This window comes from Rhinolophus sinicus, chromosome 9 (assembly GCF_057876585.1).
Source record: "Rhinolophus sinicus isolate RSI-liver-muscle chromosome 9, RSI-T2T, whole genome shotgun sequence".
Taxonomy (NCBI): Eukaryota; Metazoa; Chordata; class Mammalia; order Chiroptera; family Rhinolophidae; genus Rhinolophus; species Rhinolophus sinicus.
The window spans coordinates 37,456,404-37,484,013 of record NC_142509.1 but is presented as its reverse complement, the minus strand read 5'-3'; the positions used below and the strand labels follow the sequence as shown (position 1 = coordinate 37,484,013).

Genomic DNA, 27,610 nt, shown 5'->3' with positions numbered 1-27,610 from the left:
TTCGCTTTATTTTGCCCCTTAGTGTAACTACTACTATACTGAACTATCTTGTTACTGTATTTGTGGACAGGCCAGAGGGTCACCAGGTGCTTGGCAAACACGTATTAAACGACTTCACAGCACGGAGGATGTCCCCACTGGTTCATCCTCTCCCAGACAGCACTCCCCACCCACCCAATTCCCAAAGGGGAGGCAGGGAGAGCTGCACCTGGATGCCTACCTGTTGATTTCTTCATGCCTTGAAGCTGAGCAGTTGCCACAGGTGTGGTGGCCATGCTTGGAGGCCGGATCTGAGTCACTCACTGCCCCAAGGAAAGCCACATTTGCCGGTGCGTCCTCCCACAGGCCTAGGTGTGGTCAGCATCCCTGCCATGTTTGGGCTGTTGGAGGGCTGCCCTCAAGGGCGACCTTGTTCCTTTGCGCAGAGACGGGACTTTGAGAAGGCGGGACTCTGAGCCAAGTAGGACTCGTCCGTTCACTCATTCGTTTATTAGTTCAACAAATATTTATTAAGCACTTGTTTTGTGCCAGGCACTGTCCTAGGCTCTGAACGAGGCAGATGACTTCCTTGCTCCTCCTGGGTCTGTCTTTCTAGCTGGAGAGACAGAGAATGGACAAGGAAAACAATCAATACCAAAGCTAACAATAAAAAATAAGGGGCTGGAGTCGTGTTGGGGGGCCTGATTAGGGAAAGCTGCTCAGAGGCGGTGCCCCTGAAAGCAGAGAAGGGGCGTTGCAGGCAGGTGGCGGCGCGCGTTGCGGCCGAGCCCGGCCTTCCGGCGTCGGGCGCCGGGTGCGGGGCGCAGGGCCGTTAGCACGACAAGGAGGACGGCGGAGCGGCGCGTCTCCCACAGCCGCCGAAATAGCTCAGTTGGGAGAGCGTTAGACTGAAGATCTAAAGGTCCCTGGTTCGATCCCGGGTTTCGGCAGCTCTCCTTTTTGTTTTTTCCGCCCAAGGGAAAAGACGGGACAGGAAGTAAGTCAACAGATGAAGCTTATTTTTTCCAATTAACAGAAAGCACTTTACTTTCTTTGTTTGAAACAGCTCCGAGCAGTATCCACGGGAAGCCGGGGGATGGAGACTTCCCGAAGTTCTCCATCTGGGGAAATCCGTCAAGGGCAAGTGTTTGCTTGACTCCATTTCTTTTGTTTCGTAAACGTTATTAATCTGTTACATGTCTGTTGATGTGTGTTCGTTAATTTTTGCTTTATTTCTGTTCTCTGAACCCTCACTGCTAAATCTAGCACCGAACAGGAAATGAGCTCTTTAAAATTTAAAATGGAGCCAATCCAGTGGGACTTGCCGTTGTTTAGCTTTGTGAGAAGGGGTGAAGTCCGTAACATTTCAATCCAGGTTAATAACTGAACGCACCTTACAGGAGGGGCTCGAAAAGAGCAGCGCGAAGCCTTAGGTGGAGATGCCGGGGATCGAACCCGGGGCCTCATACATGCAAAGCATGCGCTCTACCACTGAGCTACATCCCCTCTGCTCCACGGTGAAAAGGATAGGAATTTACAGTTTTCGCCGTTTTGTACCTGTTCCTGGAGCTCATCGGTTCCGTTGGTTCAAGCAGGTCTCCCCGCGACCGCAGCGGAGCCACCGACTGGGCCCTGTGCCCGTGGAGGCCCGGCTGGGAGCAGACAGGCGCGTAGCCGAAGGGTGACGTGTCTATACAGGTCCGTCTGGAGAGCTGCTCCCATGGCTCGTCCTCGTTAGTATAGTGGTGAGTATCCCCGCCTGTCACGCGGGAGACCGGGGTTCGATTCCCCGACGGGGAGGCCATGGCTCTTTTTATCGTCCCTGTGTATTTTTTCACTTCTCTTTAAATAAATTAAATTCTTCAACTGCCATAGAAATGCCTTACTCTTCTCTGGAAGCATAAACTTGACAGTCTAATGACATTCGGTCCCGCGGTTGCCTATCAACCACTTAGTCCCAGTAATGCGCTAGCTCCTTAGGAGGAACAAAACATTCTCACACTGATGCGCTATTTTCCATTTCCTGCTTGCCCACAGCGCCAGTGCACAGTGTTTGGTTGATACGATCGTTTCCCCGAATGTCAACTTCCAAGGCCAGGAATTGCTCACGCTGCTGCAAATATTCCATCTTTGTATGTCCTGCTCTGGCCCAGAGGTGGGCCCTCAGAAAATGTTTGTGGATTTGAGAGAGGAGGTGGGGTCACTCTAAACTGCAAGGTTTTCTGGTCTTAACTCAGCTGCAGACTTCCTGAATATAGCCATCGTCTGTCCCAGGCTCCTGTTCTTTCATGCATTTATTTTTTTGCATTCATTCCACAAATATTTACTGAGTACTTATGTGCCCTGCACTGTTCTAGGCACCGGGATGCAGCAGGAAACAAGACAGACAAGACCCTACCCTCCTGACCTTCCCACCCGGGGAGGGACACAGACTTGTATAAAGCAGGTCTCAGAGTGATGGATGACGCTGTGAAGGAAAACAAAACAAGGCAGAGGCGTGTGATCAGGCACGTTTGGGAGTCCTAGGCCCCTTCAGGGAGGTGGACAGGAAGGCCTGCCTGAGGACCGGGACAGCGAGGAGCCAATCAGGAGAAAATCTGGGGAACAGCTTCTAGGCAGAAGGATGGCAAATGCAAAGGCCCTGAGGTACTAGGAACCTGGCATGCCCCGAGGGAGAAGGAGAGGGGTGAGGGATGGCATTAGCAAGATCAACCGGCCAGATCACACAGGGCCTTAAACACCAGAGTGAGGAGTATGAATTGGATTCTAAGAGTTTTGTGCAGAGAGGAGAGACGAAATGGAGTTGGTTTGAGCAGAGCAATCTGGAAAGAGAACCAGCAGGGGCATCTACTAATCTGAATACAGTCCCTTAGCTCCTCCCAAACCATGTCCAAAATATGGCCATCTATATAGCCCCATCCTTCTGTTCCCGCCAAGGTCTCTCTCTTGGCTGCCCCTTGATCTAGAGCAGTAAGGACAGTGGATGGCTTACATAGGAGCTGCATTGCGCCCCGCCTCTCACCCCATGCCCTCTTGCTTGTCCCTCTGTTTCACCAAAACATCATCAGCAAAGTGTCAGTTCCGGCCTGGTGAGAATGTGAGAAGAAGTCCTTCACTAGAAGCCCTTCAATCACATTTCAGAGCTCGGACCTTATACCACGCATTGTTCTAAACCTTCTAGGTGTCACTGTTCAATAGTCACAGCCACCCTGTGAAGTAGGGACTAGTCTAATCTCTACTTTACCCAGGAGGCCCTGAGAGGTGCGGTCATGAAATCACAGCTGCGGCTCCACTGTCCTGTGCCCCAGCTCACTTAGGCCTCCAGCTGTGAAGTTTCAGGCATCAGCAGCCTGTCATATAAGGGAGCTGACTGGGAACCAAAGTGGCAGGACACTTTTAGATGTGTTCTCCCATCGTAGTAAATGACTGTTTTCTTGCCCAGAAATCTCAAGCGCTGGTGGGAGAGGGTGCAGCCTCAGTTTTCTGCCCTCTCCTTGCCCCTCATCTGTTCCTTCATCACCCAGTGGCCCCTTGATGACCCAAAAGACACTACACATTGTGACTTCTCTCACCTGGTGTGCTTCCTAAGCACTCTGGAAGAAAGGCTCATTGACAGTTAAAGAAGGGCTCTTTTCAGTGGGCTGTTGCAGATTTCCTTCCTCTGATTCTGGGAGCTGGATCTGTTTTCTCTTTAGTTTGCTTATTTTTATATTCAAAAGAGTTCTTCTGGGAGGGGAAAAAAAAGTCTTCAAGCAGATGTGCAAACCTCAAAGTCACCGAAGGTTGGAATGGTTTTGAAAGACAGGAAGCCAGAGATTTCTGAGTGGAAGTGCGACTGGGGCAGTGCCCTTTTTTATTGGAAAGAAATTCTCACATTTTCCTTCCTTTCTTTTCTGTCTGTGAGAAGCAACATTCAAGAATTGGTCTGTTTCCAACATAATGGTGGTTACCAGAGGGGCAGGGGGGTTCTGGGGAGGACGAAGAGGGTAAAGGGGGTCAAATAATATGGTCAGGGAAGAAGACTAGACTTAGGGTGGTGAGCACACAATAGAGTATACAGATGTAGTATTGTAAAGTTGTACACTTGAAATTTATAGAATGTTATTAACCAATGTTATCCCAATCATTTTTTTTAAAAAAGATTTATGCTCAGCTCCTCCACCAAAAAAAAGAATAGGTCTGTTTCCCTTTGTTCCTTGGTTCCAGTGTCAGAATTTCAGCTATAAGGTTTTATATTTGGGAGAAATAAAATGATTTATTTTGGTCTGCTTGTTTTAAACCCTAACGCTTATTGAAATATATGAAATATAGGGGGAAAACATTTTTCAGATTAGTGTAGCAGAGAATTTCAGGAAATAGGGGCATGGGGGCAGGGCATGTAGCTCAGTGGTAGAGTTCATGCTTTGCATGTGTGAGGCCCCGGGTTTGATCCCTCACTTCTCCACTACACTCTCCTTTTCTGATTCTTATTTTTGCTCGAGTTCGTCAGTAGAGCACCACAGATGCAATTATAACAAGTGTATCTCCTCCGTCACTACTTGGAGGTGGGGTTTTCACGATAGGAGTGGTCTGTCCTTACTGAAACCCGTAACACTCCAAGTGTCCTTTTGCTAGAAGAGAAGTTAGGCGAAGGATGTAAAGACAAAACCTGATATGAGCATTGAAACCACAGCCAAAGTGAGCAGAAGGATTGTTTTGGGAGTTACTGTGCGTTTCCTGGCATTGTGACTGCAGTGAAAGGCCAAGAGGGCTGGTGACTTATTCCACTGGCCTATTCCTGGCCATCAGAGGGTGCCAGGTCTGAGTGTCTGTGCTGGCCATGCCCTTTATGCTATCAGGAGCCACCATTTTCAGAGGAAGCCACCCATGAGGAAACTAGGGAAACAAGGGTTTCGCTCCCTGCTTCATCAGCAACCGGTCCTGAATGAATGAATGAATGAATGAATGAATGAGTGGCAGGCTGTGGTGTACATACTGTTTGTATTTATACACGATTTTATCATTAAAAATAAAAGCTAGTATATTTTATTGAAAGCAGGGTTCCTCTTGCATCCTGTGGGTTCAGTTCTTTGTCTGCAGTAATAATGAAATTCATCATCCATCAACTCCTGCCTTATTCGACTTGACCTCATGTTTTAAATCATAAAAACATCTCATCTTAGGTCTGAAGGGAACTGACTCTTTGCAAAGCCTTCATTTTTGAGAAGAAACTGAAATTCGTGAGATTCACCACTTGGAGTATTGGTGGCAGTTCCTGTTTGTAATGAGCTTCTGTGAAGGTTACTTTTCCCTAAAGGTCAACAAGGTTTTAAGGAAGAAAAAAAAAAAAGTTGAAGTTACTTCTAAAATTATCAGGCCTACCACAAAACTAATTATATGCTTCTGTTTTACTTTGTATCTTATAATTAAATATTTCCAATAGCACAATGACGGGGAGAGAATACCATACTGTTATAGGAAAAGAGTGTCTTTGGTTTCACATAGGAAAGAATTCAAATGTGAGCTGACATTGGAGTTTACAGTACAAGTAAGTTTATTTAGCAGAGAGTAAGTAGAAGAAAAAAGTCTACCCCACAGAAGGAGTGGCGGCCTCTAATCGCTAGTGGAAGAGCGAGCCCCTCCATCCGCCAGGCTATGGTTTATGTGTGTTTCTTGTTTCCATGGAAACCTTGGTATGGGGGACTTCTGCAAGGTAAAAGGAGGGGCGGGCTTATCTTTAACTTTTGTAAGGTACAGCCTGTGGCTAGTTTGTAGTAGGTTTAATTACAGGAATGGCCATAATGGAATCTGCTCAACAGGCTCCGTCCGGATGGTCTGTTCTGTGTGTATGTTGCGTTCTGTGTCTGGTGGCACATAGGCAGCAGGCTTGGAATCCAACCTCCAAGTTCCTTCTTCTGCAAAAATAGTCTTCCTGCCCGTTTCCTATATTAATAAGGAAAAAATAACACGAGGCTCATGTTGGGAAATGGAGCTTCCTATAAAAGTTGCTGTGAGATTTATTATACCTTTGAAAAAACAAAGCCCATTATAGGAGGTACCTGGAGTAGTCAAATGCAGAGACAGAGGGTGGTGGTTGCCACAGGCTGGGAAGTGGACAGTGATTCAATAGGTACAGAGTTTCAGTTTTGCAAGATGAAGAGTTCTGGAGATGGATGATGGTGATGGTTGCACAATATGAACGTCAAAGGGTAACAGAATATGCCACCCCAAAATATGTCACTTTGATATTATTTGGAGCTGAAGGCATTTGAAAAACAGCAAATGCAGGGAGAGTCTTTCACTGAATCCCCTTACCTGCCTAAAGAGAGATCCGCCAAAAGGAACTCAATGGTCGTACATCCCCTCCCTGGGAGATTCACTGACCAGGGAAGACTGACTCTTGTCACAGGAAGGAGACAAGGAATGGACATCAAACTTTGTCACAAACTATCATATCTCCCATCTATTCTTCTATTTTCCCATTTGTCTTTCCTAAAAATCGTTTACTCTCTCCTAAGAGGCCTTAACTCCCCTGCCCCTTCCTTATGGTATTAAAGCCTAAACTCTAAAGCCACCTCTTGAGTTACTCATGTCTCCTGGTACCTCCCATGAATGCATGATGTAAGACGTGTGAATAAACTGGGGTTTTTCCTTCTGATTACTCTGTCTTTCATTACAGGTGCCTCAGCTAAAAACTCAGAAGGGTAAAAGGAAAATTGTTTTTCCTCCCCTACAATACACTCAACTGTACACATAACAATGGTTAAGATGGTAAATTTTATGTTACGCGTATTTTGCCACAATTAAAAAAGAAAAAAAAAAGCCCCAATAAGTTAGAGGAGGAAATTGGTTATTTTTAAGATGGAGCAATTTGTGTTACGATGCAAATGAATAAACGTAAACAGGAAAAAGAACAGAGTCCCTTGGGTTGTTCTGTTTGTTTTCTTTTTCCCCTGAGCTACAAATACTCTTGACTACCTTTTATGGTTATATAACCAGTGGCAAAGCCAGGCAAGCCTTTCCCATCCAGCTCTCCGATTTCACCCCTTCCTTTGGGGGAAAATGTTTGCCAGTTGTGTTCTCGGACATTCTCCTGATGCTGAGTTAAGTCCCATACAAGTTTGTGACCTTCAGGGGAACTGAATCCTTTGGGGTAAGGAAGAAAAGCAAACAGGCACCAGTCCAATCCCTGCCCCGCCCCCACCCCACCCCCCACTCCAGCAGCCCAACACCCAGGCCTTTTGTGAGCTCAGCCCATCACGTGCTCACCTCTGCCTGCCAATCTGGCCATGTTGCTGGGCTTGTCACTTCCATTGGTGCCAGCTCTGAAGCAATTTCTTCAGACAGATCTGGGGAAGGAACTGGAAATGGATCCCATGACTCATCCTGCTTCTCGCACATTCTAGCATATTCCATTCTATCTAGGTCAGGGGATTTTAGGGTTAGGAGCATGACCTGATACCCAATTCTTGAGACCCAGTGGGACACTTAGACTTTGAGAGCCCTTCTCAGTCAATAGAAAAGCAGTTGCAACGATGACACATCAAATCCTCTGTAGACCAGGGTTTCTCAACCCCAGCATGACTGACATTGGGGGGCCAGGTAATTCTGTATTGTGGGGGACTGTCCGATGTGGGGTGTCCCTGGCCTCTACCACTAGGTGCTAGTAGCACTACCACCGCCACAGTTGTGACAACCAAAATATTTCCAGACATTGCAAGATGTCCTCTGAGGGACCAAATCACTCCTGGTTGAGAACCACTATTCTAGAGAAATACCAGCCATCTTTCTTGGGGGAAGTCATTTTCTCCTCTCACCTCAGTGCCCTTGGGCAAATGTTTCCTTCTATATATTGCAACAGGATGCACTGTTGGACTTAAGTTAGGGAACGCAGGGGTACTACAGGAAATGTTTTCTGCTAGACACATCAATGTTTTCTCCAGTTCACAAGAATGTTTTCTCCTTGGTGATAACCCTGGGCTCATTCTTCCCCGTCTCTTCTCCCTCCCTTGCCTCTGAAATCAGGGCTGCTTTTCTCTGTACCTTTGGACTCTTGCAAAAAGCTGTGTGACAAAGCTCATGACTCAGCCTTTAAACGTGAATCACAAGGTTTGCAGCAAAACAACAGCCAAAAGCAAACAGGGTGTGGTCTGAAGCTAGGCCTGGTCACCTTGGACAAGCTTTCTGTTCCTTTAAAAACTTCTTTCTGAAATTCAGGGAGAAATAACCTTATAAAGTGACTCAATCTTTTGTTCTTTTACAACCTCTTTCCAATGATTTAGAAATAACCTTTACAGAAATCTGTATCACAAGTCACTGGGGTCTCCTAACCTGAACAATGACATTTTATTCTTTTTAATTTCCTAGTAATGAATTCATTCTCATTGAAAAATGTTAAAAATTAGAGGTCAAAGTCTGTTTTGAACACTGCTCATACCTTTTTCATAAATACATACATACATACATTGGTTATTAAAGAACATATAGTTTTGGTTTGATTCACATTTTAAGTATATTTAAATAATATTATGTTCACAATTTAAACCAGGAATGTAGTCTTTTCTTAATGGCAAAAACCTTTTATTCATTTTTTTTGTTGCCTCTTCAAAAAAAATTTATTTTGAAGGCCTTAAAGGGTAAACATTAAAATATGCTTTGCCCTCCCTATTTCTAGAAATAGGGAATATTTCTAGAAGAGTCCAGAAGAAACAGAGGCTAAGAAACTCAGGGCATGAGGGAGACTTTTCACTGTGAACTTTTAAAAGCCAGTTTTAAATTTTCACCATGTTCATACATTTCAAACTTAAAAATATGCTCAAGAAATGACAGAGATCACTAGATTATTGTACGAATGAAAAAAAAATCTGGTGATCCTCTTTCTCCTCTTTTACCCAAAGGGAATTTTCCTGTAGAATTGTTTCATATTTGGGATATTAAGGCCCCTCCCCCTCCAAATATACAAGGCTGAGAGTCAAGTGGTGTCTTTTTAAAAATCTCAGGCTTAAATAGGTTTCATTTCTGAGCTCAACTAAGTCTCAACAGAGCTGAAATTTCGATGCCTCCTTGTTTGTAATCAAGTACAAGCGACTCAAACCCCAGGCTGCGCAGGTCAAACACGAAGGGTAAAGAACAATCTAGAAAGTTCTGGTTCTTTCAGCTCCAACAGTTTTACAAAGGTGGGCTGAATGCCCACCTTTCTGTTCAAAACTCAACGTGGACACACCAGAGTCTTTTCACGGATGGAAACTTATTGTTCGCTCATTTGTTTTGAGAAATGCCTGCTCGTGCTGAGGACCGGGGCCCAGCTCGTCCGGGGCAGCGTGTAGGCCTCGGCCGGCGTCCGGGCCCCAGGCTGAGATCTGCCGAGTCATTCACCTTGTTCCGGTGCCCGCCGGCGGGGGAGGGGCGCGGCCGCCACCGATCGGGGGGCTGAGGCCTGGACAGCACTCGCGACCGGCCTGGGGGCTGTGGGGGGGTTAGGGAAACAGAACACGACCACTATTTTAAATGTGACCCAAAGAAAGACCCCTCAGTTTCACAGTGGGGGAAGGGAGGGACGGGGGCGCGCGAGGGGAGCGGGACCCCGACTCAGCATGGGCCGTTGGGCCTACACCAGTGCGCCCAGGGCTGGTCCCTAGACCCCTAGGGGCCGCCGGGGCTGAGGGGAGGGGTCGCAGAGGCTGGGATGCAGGGACGCGGGCTCCCTGCCCAATCCGGGCGCCCACAGGCTCCACGCCGGGTTTTCGCGCCTCCCGCAGGCGCTCCCCCTGCCGCCGACTCGAGCGTCGGCTACGTCCGCGGACGCAGCGCTCAGCGAACGCGTTCATCCCTCCGCCCTGCCCCTCAGGAGAGCGTCCTCCTCCCCACCAGATTCAGCCCAAAGGCCTAACCTTAACAGAATAACATTTTAGGAGGGGATTAGATGACATCGGCGAGCTAGTTTTGTGTCCGGACAGCACAAGTACTGAGAAAAGTAGTCCCTTCTGGGCGTTTCTGCGGAGGGATCTACCGGGCGGGGTGACAGGTTACTATATAAGGCAGCGCCGGGCGTGGCGTAGGCAGTTCCGTCGAGACCGGGAGTTCAGTCGTTACTGTTCGTGCGTTGCTGTCACCGCCGCTTGGTGAGGAGGGGTTGCTACGCTGGCCCTGGGGTCCTGTCGTCCCGCGGCTGGAAGGGTGGGAGGCAGAGTAGCCCGGCGGGGGTGGCGGGCAGCCGAGGCCCTGAGTCTCCCGCGGCCCGGGAGGAGGGCGGTCCTGACGGGGAGAAACGCGGCAAAATGGCGGCCGGTTCTGATCCTTAATTGGGGGAAGGCTGACTGAAGTGGGCTGTGGGGCTGGCGAGATTAGGGCGATCGTGGGTGGAGAGTAAACAGAAGGTCTCTGAGACCTTTAGTGACGGGACAGTGCGGCTTTTTGGTGTTGAGGGAATTGAACGTGAAGCCGGTTTCACGGCTTGACGGCGCGCGATGTCGGTTTTTTCGCGCCGTGAAGGAGCGTGAACTGGGCCGATGCTTCGATGCCGCTCTGAGCGATCCTGCACCCGCCCTGTTGGGGGCGCTCGCTACGGCGGTGAGGTGACGTCACTGTGGGCTCACCATCTAGGGTGGGGCCCCCTGCCGGTGTGTGCGGTAGGCTTTGCTCACTCGCGGAACAAGGGATTTGGGCCTGGGGGAGACCCAGAATTGACAGGACAGCCATCGCGTCAGGGGGGAAGATAAGGGAGGTCGCCGGTTTCTGTGCTGTGCTCTAGTAAGTGCGTGAAGCTTGGGGTTTGAGCTTGTTAAATCAAGTCCATACCGTTTCATTTCCTGAGGCTTCTTAGGCAGGTTTTTTTATCGTAGTTATTTGGGCAATATTGAAAAAACGTTTCACTTCTAGAATTATTAGGAATGTGTTAACACATGAATTGCCTGCTAAAGTCGGGTGTTTTTTTTTATCTTTATGTTTTACCAGACAATGCAGATCTTTGTGAAGACCTTGACCGGTAAGACCATCACCCTGGAGGTGGAGCCCAGTGACACCATCGAGAATGTCAAGGCCAAGATCCAAGACAAAGAGGGCATCCCCCCTGACCAGCAGAGGTTGATCTTTGCCGGCAAACAGCTGGAAGATGGACGCACTCTGTCCGACTACAACATCCAGAAAGAGTCCACTCTGCACCTGGTCCTCCGTCTCAGAGGGGGCATGCAGATCTTCGTGAAGACCTTGACCGGTAAGACCATCACCCTGGAGGTGGAGCCCAGTGACACCATCGAGAATGTCAAGGCCAAGATCCAAGACAAAGAGGGCATCCCCCCTGACCAGCAGAGGTTGATCTTTGCCGGGAAACAGCTGGAAGATGGACGCACCCTGTCCGACTACAACATCCAGAAAGAGTCCACTCTGCACCTGGTCCTCCGTCTCAGAGGGGGCATGCAGATCTTCGTGAAGACCTTGACCGGTAAGACCATCACCCTGGAGGTGGAGCCCAGTGACACCATCGAGAATGTCAAGGCCAAGATCCAAGACAAAGAGGGCATCCCCCCTGACCAGCAGAGGTTGATCTTTGCCGGCAAACAGCTGGAAGATGGACGCACCCTGTCCGACTACAACATCCAGAAAGAGTCCACTCTGCACCTGGTCCTCCGTCTCAGAGGGGGCATGCAGATCTTCGTGAAGACCTTGACCGGTAAGACCATCACCCTGGAGGTGGAGCCCAGTGACACCATCGAGAATGTCAAGGCCAAGATCCAAGACAAAGAGGGCATCCCCCCTGACCAGCAGAGGTTGATCTTTGCCGGCAAACAGCTGGAAGATGGACGTACCCTGTCCGACTACAACATCCAGAAAGAGTCCACTCTACACCTGGTCCTCCGTCTCAGAGGGGGCATGCAGATCTTCGTGAAGACCTTGACCGGTAAGACCATCACCCTGGAGGTGGAGCCCAGTGACACCATCGAGAATGTCAAGGCCAAGATCCAAGACAAAGAGGGCATCCCCCCTGACCAGCAGAGGTTGATCTTTGCCGGGAAACAGCTGGAAGATGGACGCACCCTGTCTGACTACAACATCCAGAAAGAGTCCACTCTGCACCTGGTCCTTCGTCTCAGAGGGGGCATGCAGATCTTCGTGAAGACCTTGACCGGTAAGACCATCACCCTGGAGGTGGAGCCCAGTGACACCATCGAGAATGTCAAGGCCAAGATCCAAGACAAAGAGGGCATCCCCCCTGACCAGCAGAGGTTGATCTTTGCCGGCAAACAGCTGGAAGATGGACGCACCCTGTCCGACTACAACATCCAGAAAGAGTCCACTCTGCACCTGGTCCTTCGTCTCAGAGGGGGCATGCAGATCTTCGTGAAGACCTTGACCGGTAAGACCATCACCCTGGAGGTGGAGCCCAGTGACACCATCGAGAATGTCAAGGCCAAGATCCAAGACAAAGAGGGCATCCCCCCTGACCAGCAGAGGTTGATCTTTGCCGGCAAACAGCTGGAAGATGGACGCACCCTGTCCGACTACAACATCCAGAAAGAGTCCACTCTGCACCTGGTCCTCCGTCTCAGAGGGGGCATGCAGATCTTCGTGAAGACCTTGACCGGTAAGACCATCACCCTGGAGGTGGAGCCCAGTGACACCATCGAGAATGTCAAGGCCAAGATCCAAGACAAAGAGGGCATCCCCCCTGACCAGCAGAGGTTGATCTTTGCCGGCAAACAGCTGGAAGATGGACGCACCCTGTCCGACTACAACATCCAGAAAGAGTCCACTCTGCACCTGGTCCTCCGTCTCAGAGGGGGTATGCAGATCTTCGTGAAGACCTTGACCGGTAAGACCATCACCCTGGAGGTGGAGCCCAGTGACACCATCGAGAATGTCAAGGCCAAGATCCAAGACAAAGAGGGCATCCCCCCTGACCAGCAGAGGTTGATCTTTGCCGGCAAACAGCTGGAAGATGGACGCACCCTGTCCGACTACAACATCCAGAAAGAGTCCACTCTGCACCTGGTCCTCCGTCTCAGAGGGGGCATGCAGATCTTCGTGAAGACCTTGACCGGTAAGACCATCACCCTGGAGGTGGAGCCCAGTGACACCATCGAGAATGTCAAGGCCAAGATCCAAGACAAAGAGGGCATCCCCCCTGACCAGCAGAGGTTGATCTTTGCCGGCAAACAGCTGGAAGATGGACGCACCCTGTCCGACTACAACATCCAGAAAGAGTCCACTCTGCACCTGGTCCTCCGTCTCAGAGGGGGCATGCAGATCTTCGTGAAGACCTTGACCGGTAAGACCATCACCCTGGAGGTGGAGCCCAGTGACACCATCGAAAATGTCAAGGCCAAGATCCAAGACAAAGAGGGCATCCCCCCTGACCAGCAGAGGTTGATCTTTGCCGGCAAACAGCTGGAAGATGGACGCACTCTGTCCGACTACAACATCCAGAAAGAGTCTACTCTGCACCTGGTCCTGCGCTTGAGGGGAGGTGTCTTAAGTTCCTTCATTTAAGCTTTCAACAAGTTTACTTGCACTTTTGTTTCAATAAAGTTGTTGCATTCCCAAAGAGTATCGTTTATCCTTTGTTAATGTTAAGTTTTTAGTTACGGGGTGTGAAGGATCAAGGTTTTCAGTCTACCAAATCATCTGTGGTTACCAGGAGGTAAGTGTCGGTGTAAGGTGGCCATAATACAGAACTGGAGTGGGGGTTTAAGAATGAAAATTAGACGGATTGGAGATTGCAGTTAGAATTTTCCATGTGTACACAAATGGAGATTTACTTGTAAACTGACTTTAAAAATACTGAGTTTGGGTGAGGTGCAAGATACCTGAAATTGGAAAGTTTCTGGAATATCAGCAAGAAAGGTGTGAGTGGTTGAAGGAAACTACGGAAGAATCAGCATTAGTACACAAGCTCTATCTAAATTCACAGTTGCAGAGAAAATAAGTTGACCTGATTTATTATTTAAAGAACATGGCAGGTAATTTGTATTTAATAAGTATAAAGGGTTTATATATAACAATTGGTGGGTGAAACGATTGGCCCTTGGTCTTCATTTGCGGTTTACAGAGGTGGAGCATTTACCCAGATGATGCTGGTAGGAATTCAGTGTCATGAACCAAAGGAGGAAGTTGTAGGGAGCTGGTTTAATAGGACTAGGCACCCCAGAAGTCAGGCCCATTAAAAGGCCTTGAAAGGGGATTTTCTCCAAAGGGCACCTCCACTCCCCTCCTTCCCTTCTCCCGGTATTTTATCCCTGTGTGACATGATGTAGAGGATGTGTTGTCACTATCATTTGTAATAGTTAACAGGTTTAAGTCCTAGATTGAAGGAATTGCAATTGGAAGATGCCGCTTGAATCCAGAAATCAGGTAAATTCATTAGGTAGTTTTTTTTATTGTAAGAGCATGTAATGTGTAATTCACTGAATTTCCATGATATACTTCACGTAAGTCAATATAAAGGTTATGACGCAGTGTTGCAAGAACCCCAGGAACTCCAGAACCTGTAACCACTTCCAGTGACTATGCTGGGAGTTTTTGTGTAATTTTAGTTCTAAAATTGAGTGGCCATAGCATGGGGGAATGACCACAACAGGCTGGGCATTGCAAAGTTCCTAAGTCAGTGTTAATGAGTGCTCAGTTGCTATAACACGAGAACGGGCTGGGTCATCTCATTGTTAGAGCCTGATGTCCCTACGGACTGATGGGGACACTGCGTTGGGCAAAGCTGCAAGGGCCTTGGCATTGGGGCATTAGTCTAATAAAGCTGTAGGTGTTGCATGAGTGGGGATGCTCAACTGATAACTCACTGAACACGGCTCCTTGAACTAAAGTGCTTCCAAGTTTAGTGAAAGGAACTGAGAATTAGAGCTGTAAACACTAGAAAAGTTTTGCAGAAGTCAATACAAGCATGTTAAGCCAATGATGTAGAAAGTGCAAGTTCCATATAAGCTTATTCCCAGGAAAAAGGTTGAGTTAGGAATTGATTTGCCTCATTGCTTGTAATGTATACATGTGTGTTTCATAAAGTCAGGTAATCCACCTGAATTCCTAATCTGTTACCACTTCCCAGCGATTACTTTTATTAAAGTTTGGTATCCTTTTGGACTTTCCCCCTGTATAAATAATACCATATTTTTTTACATATTTACACAAATACATAAATTCATGCACAGGACCATCCATTCACAACAGGTTCTCAGCTTTTTTTTTGTTAGGTAATTTTGGGCATTTTTCCATGCCAGCATAGCCAGGTCTACTGCATTCTTTTTAACACTCTTCCTAGTATTCCAATGATTTGGGATTTATTTAATCTGTCCAACATTTATTTCCAGATTTTTGCTGTTACAGTGCTGCTACAAAGTACATCCGTAGTATATATTCTGTATACTAATATTATGAGAAGGTAGCATAAATTCAAGATTTCCATTTAATAAGGTTCTTGGGCATGTTTAAAAATAACCTTAGAATTTATATTTGTAACTAATTCATGATGACTTGTCATTGCCCTATGTTTTCCTTTTAATTCTTTGAGTAGGTAATACTTGCATGTGTGTTCAGACATTTAAAAAGTTTAAAACAGTATAAAAAGACTTCCAGTCTCTCCCATCCACCCAGTTTCCCAAGCCTCCCTGTATGTACTTCAGTTTTCTATGCAGATACAACTAATTGCCCCCCACAAAAGGTAGCATACTGGTTTATAGTCCTGCATCTTTCTTTTTCACTTTATATCTGTTACGGTTTTGACAGTTCCAACATCCTTTCACTTTGTATAAAGGAAAAATGCTATGTAATTTTAATCAAGAATAAAGAAAATCACCACGGTGACACAATCCTTAGTAAACATTTACAGGAGCGTTCATCAAATGCAAGCATGTCAGGAACTACAGTGACAGTGATGAAGGAGAAAGGTTCCTGCTGTCAAGGGGTCCTCAGTGTGTTAAGTAACAGATGCTAGACTTGACCAGTTTCACTGAATGATTGTTGAATCTTCAACCTCAGTTTGGTTTCACACTTGAATATGACGATTCACTTATGTAGATGCAGTTGTGTGAATCTTGAATAAACCAGGAGGAAAGGTTCGTGGCTTTTAGTTAAAGTAGTGTTCCTTTTTATGTTTTGTCTGAAAGTACAACAAAATCTTCGCCAACGTATAAATGCGGCTTTCATAGAGGTATATTGCTTATAGATGGGCAAGCGCCTTTTAATAAAAGGATGTCATTTTAGTCTGCAGTGTTAATTTCGGCCGCAGGAGGGAGTAACTGGTTTAGTCATGAAGCCTGCAGCGTCCCCACGCGGTTGTGATTGACCAGGTAACACGCTTTTACTTGAGTCCTTACAGAGGCTTGTTTACTAACTAGTAAAAGTTAATTTACTGTCCCCCCAACCCCAAGTGCCTTTTACTTTCTCCTTTTTTTTCCAGTCTTGCAGCCACTTCTGTTTCCATCCCAGTTGGTATTACTCCATAACATCTAATGTAGCTATTACATTATTCAACACAGACCCTCTATTTCTTCCTGTATCTCATCATATAACCCCTCAGAATGCTCTCCCTGCTTCCCTTGTCTGCCGGTGACTTTTCACATAAGTTCTTTGCCACTTTGTACCTCAAGCTGCTCCCTCTTTTTAAAATAACCACCGTTCCCACCTCAACAAACCAAATCCTACCCAATGTCAAGACCTAATTAGAAGATTCCACAAAGCCTTCCTTGACTGTCTCAACTGGAAATTATCTGTCCTCCCTGAAATCTCAGCTCTTTCGATTTTGTATTGAAGCTCGTTATTCAAATGAGATCGCTCTGTTCCTTTATTTCATGATAAACAATACCTGCACATGGCAGCAGAAATAATCAGATTGAGTGGGAAAGGACTGGGATCTACTTGTGATCAGATGGTCAGGAGAGGCTTTCTGGGAAGAGACTAAAGGAGACCTGAAAAAGGAGCGGAGGCAGCGTTCCAAAAGATAGGGCAGCAGAAAACAGTGCAGGAGCCCTGGGACTGGCAGGTTTGGCATATCTGAGGGGCAGAAAGGGGACCAACATGGCTGACGTGCAACAAGCAAGTGGAGAGAGTGCTGCAGGGCTTTCGACAGATACTAAAGACCTGGTCTGGAGGAGGCCCAGGCATCAGCATTTTTAAAAGCTTGTTGGGAGCAACTGTTTAAAGTTGCTATCATTAAATGGGTGAGATAGTTTTTAACCAAACTAGTACCAAAGAATTGCATTGAGACTGAGTTTAAATACATTTGAAAAAATAGTTAAGTTATACTAGCTACCATTTGTGATCAGGTATCCATTTAATCAAAGCCTTATCAAGCCCTGCCTATTACAGGATGCTCCCAATAACAGAAGACTCACTCCACTGGTGTAACCCATAGGGAAATGTGTTACCTTGATACCAAGACACCAGGATTCTCGGGCCCTGGCCTCCACTGTGTGGTTTTTTCCCCGCAGGTTGTCAGAAGGTGGCTCACCATCTCCAGGCATCACATACAGACCCGGCAATGTCCAGAGGAAGGAAAGGTAATACTTCTTCCCTGAGACTCTTATTAGAAAAAAAATCTTTCCCAGAAGTCCCCTCAGCCAACTTGCCCTCGTTGGCCAGAATTGGGTTACATGTTTATTAATTTTATTGTTGAAAGTGCAGAATCTATAATATTTTAATTTTTCAGTTTTCCTTAACTGCTCTTTTTCCCTTCTCACAGTGACAGCATAAGTTTTGATGGGAAACGAAGATTAGGACACATTTATCTCTTCCTCAGAGATGGTTATACTAAAACAGGATATATTTATGAATTGGCAAATGAATCTTAAAATGTGTTCAGAACCCAAAGTCTAGGGAGTCGAGGGTGCAGCCCGTCAGGATGGACCGTGGCAGGCAGGCAGGGCCATGACCGGTTCTGATGTGGCAGGAGAGAGGGGAGGTGTGTGTGGGCCAGTGTGGAAGGGTCAGCATTTCTTTTACAGCCCATTTGACAGTGTGTCCTGCATTGTGTGTGACTTATACTTTCCAAAAATCTGTGCTAATTAGTCACTTGTCACTCACCCAGGCCACTGCCCCGGGAGACTCTGCTGGTGACCCCTCGCCATAGTGTCCGCGGCTTCTCAAGGCTGCTTTCTGCCTGCTGCCTCAGGAACCCAGCTCTTCCGTTAGTACAGCCAACTGTAGGCTATAGGATTCTTTTAGTCAGACACGGGTAATAAAAGAAAGTTGCAAAGTGGTGAAGAAGTCCCAATTGTGTGCTGCAGATAGGAAGGAAGGCTCCATGGGAGCCTTTCCCCCTGGGCGACTCTGATGGGCCATCTTTCTCTTGGGCCCTGACCTGACATCCTTCTTTGGCCCTGCGGGAGTAGTTTCGCTATGTCTCCCAAATCCAGAGTCAAACCCCACTTTTTCTGGGGCTGAGTGTAAGGGGGAAAAAAATACACCTCAAACCCAGATGACATCATCTGACCTCCAGAGATAAAATTCCTCTCACAGGGAAGACCAAGTCGACAGTAGTTTCCAGAAATTTCAGCTTCTTGTTCTTCAAACTTTATTCCAGAATAGAAGTTCGGCTTTTCCTTTGGGCCAAAACACTCACTGAAGTGTTTTCTCAAGATGAGTAGTTTTTTTTCAAACGATATGTTAGGAAAACATTGAAAGCTTTAAAATAACAGCATTCATCAAGCAAGTGAATGCTCTTAAGCCACTTGCCAGCAGAGGGAATGGGGTGACCAATGACTGACCAAGCCTCGCCAGGGTCTTCCCCTGGGGGTGAGAGCGCCATCCAGGTGGGCGCTGAGGCTGTTAGGAAGGAGGACAGGTGAGAAATGGTTGCCTGTCTCCGACACTTCCTGTGTTCACTGATTATTTACTGTAAGAACCCGATGTACATTATAATGCTGCAAAACAAATTACCCCAAAACTAGCAGCTGAAGTGGGTCAGGAATGCGAGTGTGGCTTAGCTGGGTGGTTCTGGTTTGGGTCTCCAATGAACTTGCAGCTCACCGGAAGGCTTGACGAGGGCTGGAGGACCTGCCTGAGATGACGCACTCACGTAGCTGGTGAGATGATGCTGACCATTGGGACCTTTCAATAGGGTTCCTTCAGTGACCTCCCCATGCGACAGCTGCCCTCCCCAGAGTGAGTAATTCAAGCGAGCACAAGGTGGAAGGTGCAATACGTTTTATGATTTGGTCTTGGAAATCACACCTCCATTCCCACAATACCCTTTTGGTCACACAGGCCACCCCTGTGGACGTAGGAGGGGACGACATGGAGGCATGAATTCCAGGAAGTGGGGAACACTGGAGTTATCTTGGAGGTACAGTCGTCCCCACTTCTCCACAGTTTCACTTTCTGTTAAAAATATTAAATGGGAAATTCTAGAAATCAACAATTCGTGAGTTTTAAATTGTGTGCCCCTAGTAACATGATGAAATCCCACGTGACCCTCTCCATCCTGCCTGGGACGTGACTCCTCCCGTCGGCCGTCTCCGCTGTCAGTGGGCTGGTAGCCATCTTGGTTACCAGACGGGTTGCCACGGATTGTATAGCTGTGTCCAAGTCACCCCTTATTTTACTTAATGGCCCCAGAGCGCAAGAGCGGTGATGCTGGCAATTCAGATAACGACAGAGAGACGTGCAAAGTGCTTCCTTTAAGTGAATGGTGAGTCCAGTACAATGAGAGACCACATTCAATAACTTTTATTACAGTATATTGTTACAATTGTTTTATTGTTATTGTTAATCTCTTACTGTACCTCATTTAGAAGTCAAACTTTATGGTAGGTCTCTATGCACAGGAAAGCACAGTATATATAGAAATCGGTGTTACCCACGGTTTCAGGCACCCATTCAGGGTCGTGATACGTCTGTATCCTCCTCTGATAAGGGGGCTGCTGTAGCTCCACCATCTTCATGTTCCAGCTGAAGCCTTTACCTCTCTCTCATTACCCCTTCAGTCAGTTTTTCAGGATGTCCTGTCCACTCAGCCTCCAAAACACAGCCAGACTCTCGCAACCTGTCTCCCTACCAATACCTGGTCTAAGCCACTGATTTTTCTCATCTCAACTTCTCAGCTGTTCTCTCCACTCCCACTTGGGTCCTGGACAATGCACCCTCCTTTCAGCAGCATGGGGTGCACAGATTTCTACTGGCTTGCGCCCATAGCCCTCATTTTTCACTTCCTACTCTGTCTGCGGGCAAATACACCAACTAGGAGAGGAAAGCACACAGCCGTGAAGGGTGTGAGGAAGGGGTGAGCCCTCACCCCCGGAAGGTGACAGTGAGTGCTGCACACGCCCCCTCCGCCTCGTGTCTGAGTCCTCCTGCTTGCTGGCTTGCCAGTCCCAGCCACTATTAAAAACGAGCAGCTGTCCCCTGCTTAAAACTCCCTGAAGACCGGCCTTCCTGCTGAGAGCACAACCCCAGCACTTGGCCCTGGGCGACCAGGCTCATCTCTGTGGTTCTGCCCACTCCTCCCGCAGCTGCGAGGTTTTCCTTCTGGCTCCTGAACAGGCCCAGCCTGTCCTGCCTAGAGCCTTTGCAGACCCCTCTGCGCGGAAAGCCCTCCCCTTACAGCTTCCCATCGGAGGCCCCTTCTCCTTTTTCAGGTCTCAACTGCAACCTCCCTTCCCAGACCACCATTGTAAATTAGTCCACTGGCCCCCAACTAGTCTCTCTCATTCTGTGATCCACTTTTAGGTTCTTCATAGCACTTACCAGCATCTGGAATTTTCTGACTGGTTGTGTATGTGGAGACTGTTAATTCCCCTGCCCTCTTAGAATACTGACAACCAGCCTACAGAAAAAATGTTAGGTGCCTTCCCGAGCCCAGTGAGGCCTGAGAGCTGCAGAGAGAGGGATGAGTGTGGTAGGCTTGTGCATTACCTTTCTGCTCATCATGGCTGCCTCTGTCTGGGGGCCACAAGCCACCCCAGTGAGCTGCTGCCCTGTCTTTGTAACACAGCTGTCTAATTTGGCACCTGATTTGGGTCATTATCATGACTGATGCAGGCCTCTGGGTAGCATGTCATGGTGTTGTCCTTTCACTACTTGTTCATTGTCAAGCTATCCAGGTGACATCTGGGAATAGACCTGTGAGCTTCAAAACAAATAAGAGAAAATCATTGTGGCCCCGGGGGGAGGGTGAGAAGCAAGTCCAGAGAGTTTACGTGTTAAGCACGCAGTGTTTCTAAGGTTCGTCACTGCTTTGCTGAACTGACTTGGGCGCATTCTTCTTGGTAGAATGACCACAACTCCTTTTAAAAAGTAATGTATGTGCAGGTGAAAAATTAAAACTGGGAGAGAGTAAAAAGAAAGTTTTTCTCTTAGCCCTGTCGTTGGCCCTCTGTCCTGTCTCAGTCTGTTGGGGCTGCTATGACAAAGGACCATAAACTCGTGGCTTAAACAACAAACATGGATTTCTCAGAGCTCCAGAGGCTGGGAGTCCAATGTCAAGACACCGGCAGGACAGTGTCTAGTGAGGCCCCCTTCCTGGTTCATAGCTGGCTGTCTTTTCTATGTGTCCTCGCATGGCGGAAACTTTGGGGGGTCTCATTTATAAGGCCACCGATCCCTACATGAGGGACCCACCCTCATGGCCTAATCACCTCCCAAAGGTCCCAGTCATTTAAAATTCCCATATGAATTTTTTTTGGGGGGCACAAACATTCAGACCATGTCAGTTCCCCACCCCATGGTTACCAGTTTCCTGTGTATCCTTCTAGATGTTCTATATACATTTGGGAGGCTAGTTACATGTCCTTGTTTTCTACATAAACTGAAAGCATGTGATACCTACTCTACCTTGCTTTTTTTGCATAAGAATATTAGTTTAAGAATACTTTTTTATAAGTGGATCCAGCCCCTTCTTGCTCTCAGTTGCAAAATATTCCATTGTGTAAATTTGCACTAACACTGCAGCCACTAATCATGTGTGGCTATTTAATTAAAATGTAATGAAATTAGTTCCTCAATTGCACTAGCCACATTTCAAGTGCTCGATAGAAAGACAGATTTGACTGGAGCTGCCAATGTGGACCTAGACTATTTTCACTGCTGCAACAAGTCCTGTTGGACCGAGCTGCCGTACATGGGCCTGATTTAGTAGCAACCCCTGCACGCTGGATATTCAGGTTGCTTCCAATATTTTGCGACTATGACGGGTGGGACAACATCTATTCTTACCCATAGATCTTTGCCCATGTGCAGATGTACATCCGAAAGATAAAGTTCTTGAACCTCTGGGTCAAAAGGCATACGCATTTGAAATTTAGACACGTTTTGCCGAATTCCCCTCCAGAGAGGTCATACAAATTTATACTTCTGCCAGCAATAGTCAACAAACCTGTCTCCTCACATCCTTGCCAGCACACAGGCTTCTCAGACTTCGACCTTTGCTCATCTGCTAGGTGCATGATGGTTATCGTAGACTAGCTTTAATATAAAAATTATTTTAAGTTTCCTCTGACACAGTAAGAATCTCATCCCTTGTTTTCATTTGACAAAGTCACTTTCAGTGTGAAAAACATTTTTCAAAGCTTTTTGCGTTTCCTCGAAAATAAGACCTACTCTGAAAATAAGCCCCAGTTAAGATCGTCAGCCAGACGGACACATTTAGAACGTTATGACAATGTTCCAGAAGAAGATGACATGACTGTATTTGAATAAACGTAGATTGTTGTACATGAAAATATAAGACATCCCCTGAAAATATGTTGTACATGAAAACATAAGACATCCCCTGAAAATATGCCCTAATGTGTCTTTTGGAGCAAAAATTAATGTAAGACCCGGTCTTATTTTTGAGGAAATACGGTATAAGACCCAGTCTTATTTTGGGGGAAACACGGTACCTCACTGAGGGACTTTGTCCTCCAGGGGGGCGTCTAATGTTGATACTGATTGCCTCATCTGTCATTTGATTTGGGTTGAACTGTGGGCTGCTAATTATTAGCTACGGTGAACGCAGAGGGAAAGGCAAAGTTGGGTATGGAATGCGCAAAGCTATGACAAACTGTAAGAGTACCTGGCTGTCACTTTTTTGTGAAAAAGAGGATGATGTGTCTCATGGGACACTTCGTTATTAGGTCCAGCTTGTTCATTTACCTGAACGAGTAAGGGGCTGTCACCTGGCCCTTATCCTTGGTGACTGGTTGACTGATTTGCTCTTGGAATCCAAGTTTTATACAGCAGCAGACACACAGCTTAAGTTTAGTTAACCTAGCTAAAGTGTGTAACATTTAAAAATAATTGCGGTACACCATGTTCATAGCAGCACTATCCACAGCAGCTAAAAGGTGGAAACAATCCAAACGTCCATCAATGGATGAATGTAAACAAAGGTGGTCTATCTATGTACTGGAATATTATTCAGCCATGAAAAGGAAATTCTCACACAGGCGACACCGTGGATGACCCTGGAGGACATTATGCTGAGTGACGTAAGCTGGTCACAAAATGGCAATACTGTATGATTCCACTTATATGAGGTTTACAGAGTAGTCAAAATCAGAAACAGAAAGTAGAACAGAGGTTGCTAGGTGTTGGGGGAGGGAGAACTGGGGAGTTAGTCTTACTTGGGGACAGAATTTCAGTCTGGGAAGATGAGAAAGTTCTGGAGCTGGATGGTGGTGATGTTAGCACAACTGTGTGGATGTACTTAATGCCACTGAGCTGTACACTTGGAAAATGGTAAAAAAAAAAAAAAATTATGTGCATGGTGGCAAGACATGGAAAAGAGTTTAGGGAATCGGCGGAGAAACAGAAAATAGGGAGTCTCCCACAGGGAAAGATTTCTCAGTGTCGCCTAGGAGAGGAACTATCTGTTGGTCACCCCAGTGTACAGGATTCTCTACACGCTCACGGGTGTGACAGTGGGTCGCACAGGGGAGAAGAGAGCGCTGCTTCAAAGTTACACAATCTGAGTGGAGGGTCCGTGACTCGAAAGCCATTTCTCTGCCAGCTGCTCGCCAGAGTCTCTTGACACCCCAGTTCTCTCCCAGGCTGCCCCCAAATTCACCAGCCACAAGGGGGCGTGATGAGGTCGCTAAGCGTCGCAGAAAGGTCGGGGCAAGGGCCGCCTCTCCTTTCCCTCCTCCCTCCCGCCCTCCGTTTCCTCTTTGCTTCCTTTTTTTCAATTTTTTTTACAGACTTTAGTTTTTAGAGCAGTTTTAGTTTCACAGCAAAATTGAGGGGAAGGTGCAGAGCTGCCCCATATACACCCTGCCCCACTCACGTGTGGCCTCCCCCACGATCAGCGTCCCCCCACCAGAGTGGTATCCGGCTATTTGAAATTTGCGGTAAATTCATGTAGCACAAAATTCAGCATTTTAACCATTTTAAAGTGTACTATTAAGTGGCGTTTAGCAGAGTCACACTGTTGTGCAACCACCACATCTGTTTAATTCCAGAACGTTTTCATCACCCCAAAAGGAAACCTGGACCCGTTAAGAAGCTGCTCCCCCGTCTTCCTCCTCCCAGCCCTTGGCAACCATCACTCAGCTTTCAGTCTCTGTGGATTGGCCTATTCTGGACATTTCTGTTAAATGGAGTCGTACATGACACAGCCTTTTGTGACTGGCTTCTTTCACTCAGCGTCATGTCTTCACGGTTCATTTATGTTGCAACACGTGTCAGAACTTGATTTCTTTTTATGGCTGAATCATACTTCACTGGGTGAATCGACCACATTTTGTTACATTCTTCATCTGCTGAGGGGCATTTCGGTTGTTTCCCACACGTTTTTGAACATGGGGAATTTTATGTCATGTGTATTTTTGCTGTTGCGCGCGGCATGTGTACGTACGTGTTTGTTTGAACACCTGTTTTCAGTTCTCTCGGGCATTTAGCTGAGAGCAGAATTGCTGGGTAACATGCTAACTCGGTGTTTAACTTGGTGAAGAACTGCCAGACTGCTTTTTCCTCCTTCCTTTTTGATTTGCATGAGCAAATCTTCTAACTTAAAATACCTTCAGCTCATACCTGCAACCCCTCCACTCTCCGCAACTCTGCCGGGGATTCCTTTAAACATTCACCGATTCCTGCTTAACTCCCTCGCCCCCATGGCTTCTTCCCAGTGCCCACACATAAAATTCAGCTTCCTTGCACAGCCTGCCAGACCCTGTATGGTCAGGCCCTGCCCATCCTCCAACTTCATCTCCCACCTTTCCCCTCTCACTGTTCAGGTATATGTGAAGGTCGTTTCCTCAGAGAGACTGCTGGAACTTTCCCCACCCCGCCACTCTCTTCTATGTGACCTTGATTTTGTTTCTCCATTATACTTAGAGCATTGCTATTCCTTTAACACCTCGTTCCTGCTCACCTCCCTATGTTTGCACACGTTGTTCCCGCTGCCTTGAATGCTTTTCCCTGTGCTTGAGTGGCAAGCTTCTTTTGCCATTCTAAGTTTAGTTTAACTATCAGAGGAGCCTTCCCTGGCCTCCCGTCTGGTCACTCCTCTCTCCACCACTGTTTTAGTGAACACTTTTCAGTATTTACTTATTGGTAGTTACTTATCGTCTGCTTCCCCATTGTTCTTTAAAAGCAGGAAATCTGTCTTTTCACTGCTGTATCCCTGTGCCTAGAACAGGGCTTGACAATAGTAGGTACTCAATAAATATTCATGAAATAAGTAATCCATGAAAAACAATGATTTTTTCCTATTCTGTAGTCCTAGTACAGTGTTGAGTCTTATTATCTTCCTGAAACATCCTTCATTTCAAAAAATGCTTTATTATTTCTGGGGATAGAAAAATAGGAATGGTATTGGGTAGGGGTATATTTGAGTCTTCCAGTGTGTCCGTAATACTGCATTTCTTTTTTTATTCTTAAGATTTTTTTTTTTTTATTGGGGAAGGGGTACAGGACTTTATTGGGGAACAGTGTGTACTTCCAGGCCTTTTTTCCAAGTCAAGTTGTTGTCCTTTCAATCTTAGTTGTGGAGGGTGCCATTCAGCTTCAAGTTGTTGTCCTTTCTGTCTTAGTTGTGGAGGGCGCAGCTCAGCTCCAGGTCCAGTTGCCATTTCTAGTTGCCGTTGCTAGTTGCAGGGGGCACAGCCCACCATCCCTTGCGGGAGTCGAACCGGCAACGTTGTGGTTGAGAGGACACGGCTCCAACCAACTGGGCCATCCGGAAGCTCAGCAGCAGCTCAGCTCAAGGTGCCATGTTCAATCTTAGTTGCAGGGGGCGCTGTCCACTCGAGGAATTGAACTGGCAACCTCGTGGTTGAGAGCTCACTGGCCCATGTGGGAATTGAACCGGCAGCCTTCGGAGTTAGGAGCATGGAGCTCTAACCGCCTGAGCCAATGGGCCAGCCCTTCATTTCTTAAAAACAAGCAGAGACACAAAAGGCTACATATGGCATGATTCCATTTATACGAAACGTCCAGAATCGCGAAATCTATAGAGACAGAAAGTAGGTTGGTCATTACCAGGGGCTGAGGGCACAGGGCGGAGTGAGTAGCAACTGTTTAATCGGTACAGAGTTTTATTTGGGGGTGATAAAATGTTTTGGAACCAGAGATGATGGCTGTACAACATTGTGAGTACCAAGTACCACTGAATTGTTAAGTTTAAATGGTTAATTTTGTGTTATTCAACCTCAGTTCAAAAAAAAAAATAAAAAAATATAAGCCAGTCACTAAAAGACACATACTGGGTGATTACACTTATATGAGGGACCCAGAGTCATCAAATTCATAGAAAGGAAATAGATGGTGGCGCCCGGGTTGGGCGGAGGGAGGAAGTGGGGGTTGTTGTTTAATGGGGACAGAGTTTCACTTGTTAAGATGTGGAAGCCCTGGAGATACAGTGCACAGTGGTGTGAATGTGCTGAACGCCACTGAACTGCACACTTAAAAATGGTCACGATAGTAAATTTTATGTTATGTGTGTGTGTGTTTTTTTTTTTTTTTACTACATTTAAAAATTGAAGTATTTTTAAAAGAACAAGCAGAAGCAAACATGTCATTATATTAAGGTTTGTTAGAACTGGACAGTAGGTCCATGGTGTCCCTGATGTTATTCTCTATCCTTTCATGAACAATTTAAAACATTCCATAATCAGGAAAGAATTCTGAAAGTAGTTCCTTAGGATACATGGGCAAAAAACTATGATCTAGAGTAGTTTTTAGCTTTTATGCATATCTTTAGACTCTAAAAGCAGCAATAAGACCTTCATCGTCTTTTTAAAATTAAAAGCATACCTAATACTTACATGCAATTCAAAAACATTCAGAGTATGGCTTTGGTTATCTACTGCTGCTGAATAAACCGCTCCAAGCACAGGGGTGGCAAACAGCGACGATGTGCTCTGATTCTCTAGCATGGTTCTGGGGGTGACTGGGCTAAGCGAGGCAGTTCTCCCTGGCTCTCTCATGGGCTCGATTGGGGTCAGAGATGGCTGGAGGGATCAAGAAACCGCCTTCACTCACACACCTGGCAGTTGGTACTAGTTTTGGCTGGGACTTCAGTGGCAGCTGCTGCCAGCACACTACACAGAACACTTCATGTGGTCAGGGTTTCCTCCTAGCATGGCAGCTGCTTCCAAGAGCGAGCATGCCGTGAGAACCAGGTGGGCACTGCCTCACTTCTGTGCAGTTACCGGTGCTAGACATCTCAGGCTCTGCCTTAGAAGCAAGCACAGCTACAAGGGGCAACTTCAAGGTCACGTTATTAAAAAGGAACCTG

At 46.8% G+C, this 27,610-nt stretch overlaps 1 protein-coding gene, 1 long non-coding RNA gene and 3 other non-coding genes across 6 annotated transcripts; 3 read left to right on the top strand and 2 right to left on the bottom strand.

The window, feature by feature from the left end:
- The first annotated feature begins 856 nt into the window (after positions 1–856).
- On the top strand, positions 857–929 carry TRNAF-GAA (transfer RNA phenylalanine (anticodon GAA)). The gene has a single exon. It is a non-coding gene; the product is annotated as a tRNA-Phe (tRNA).
- Positions 930–1,413: 484 nt separating this feature from the next.
- TRNAA-UGC (transfer RNA alanine (anticodon UGC)) lies at positions 1,414–1,485 on the bottom strand. Its single transcript has one exon. It is a non-coding gene; the product is annotated as a tRNA-Ala (tRNA).
- A 222-nt stretch (positions 1,486–1,707) lies between these two features.
- TRNAD-GUC (transfer RNA aspartic acid (anticodon GUC)) lies at positions 1,708–1,779 on the top strand. The gene has a single exon. It is a non-coding gene; the product is annotated as a tRNA-Asp (tRNA).
- Positions 1,780–5,500: 3,721 nt separating this feature from the next.
- Positions 5,501–9,656, bottom strand: LOC141569248 (uncharacterized). 2 transcript variants are annotated; one of them, XR_012492751.2, is made up of 3 exons: positions 9,152–9,656; positions 7,228–7,319; positions 5,501–5,901 (listed from the first exon to the last, which is right to left on the bottom strand). It is a non-coding gene; the product is annotated as an uncharacterized LOC141569248 (long non-coding RNA). The 2 variants fall into 2 exon arrangements; XR_012492750.2 differs by lacking the exon at positions 9,152–9,656 and adding an exon at positions 7,776–8,122.
- A 266-nt stretch (positions 9,657–9,922) lies between these two features.
- On the top strand, positions 9,923–13,498 carry UBC (ubiquitin C). The gene is made up of 2 exons (XM_019748817.3): positions 9,923–10,079; positions 10,912–13,498. The coding sequence occupies exon 2, from the start codon at positions 10,915–10,917 to the stop codon at positions 13,441–13,443; it is 2,529 nt and encodes an 842-aa protein (XP_019604376.3). The 5' UTR covers positions 9,923–10,079; positions 10,912–10,914; the 3' UTR covers positions 13,444–13,498.
- Positions 13,499–27,610: the final 14,112 nt, after the last annotated feature.

Coding starts and splice junctions, on each gene's coding strand:
- UBC (XM_019748817.3), top strand. CDS start 10,915: ATGCAGATCTTTGTGAAGACCTTGACCGGTAAGACCATCACCCTGGAG.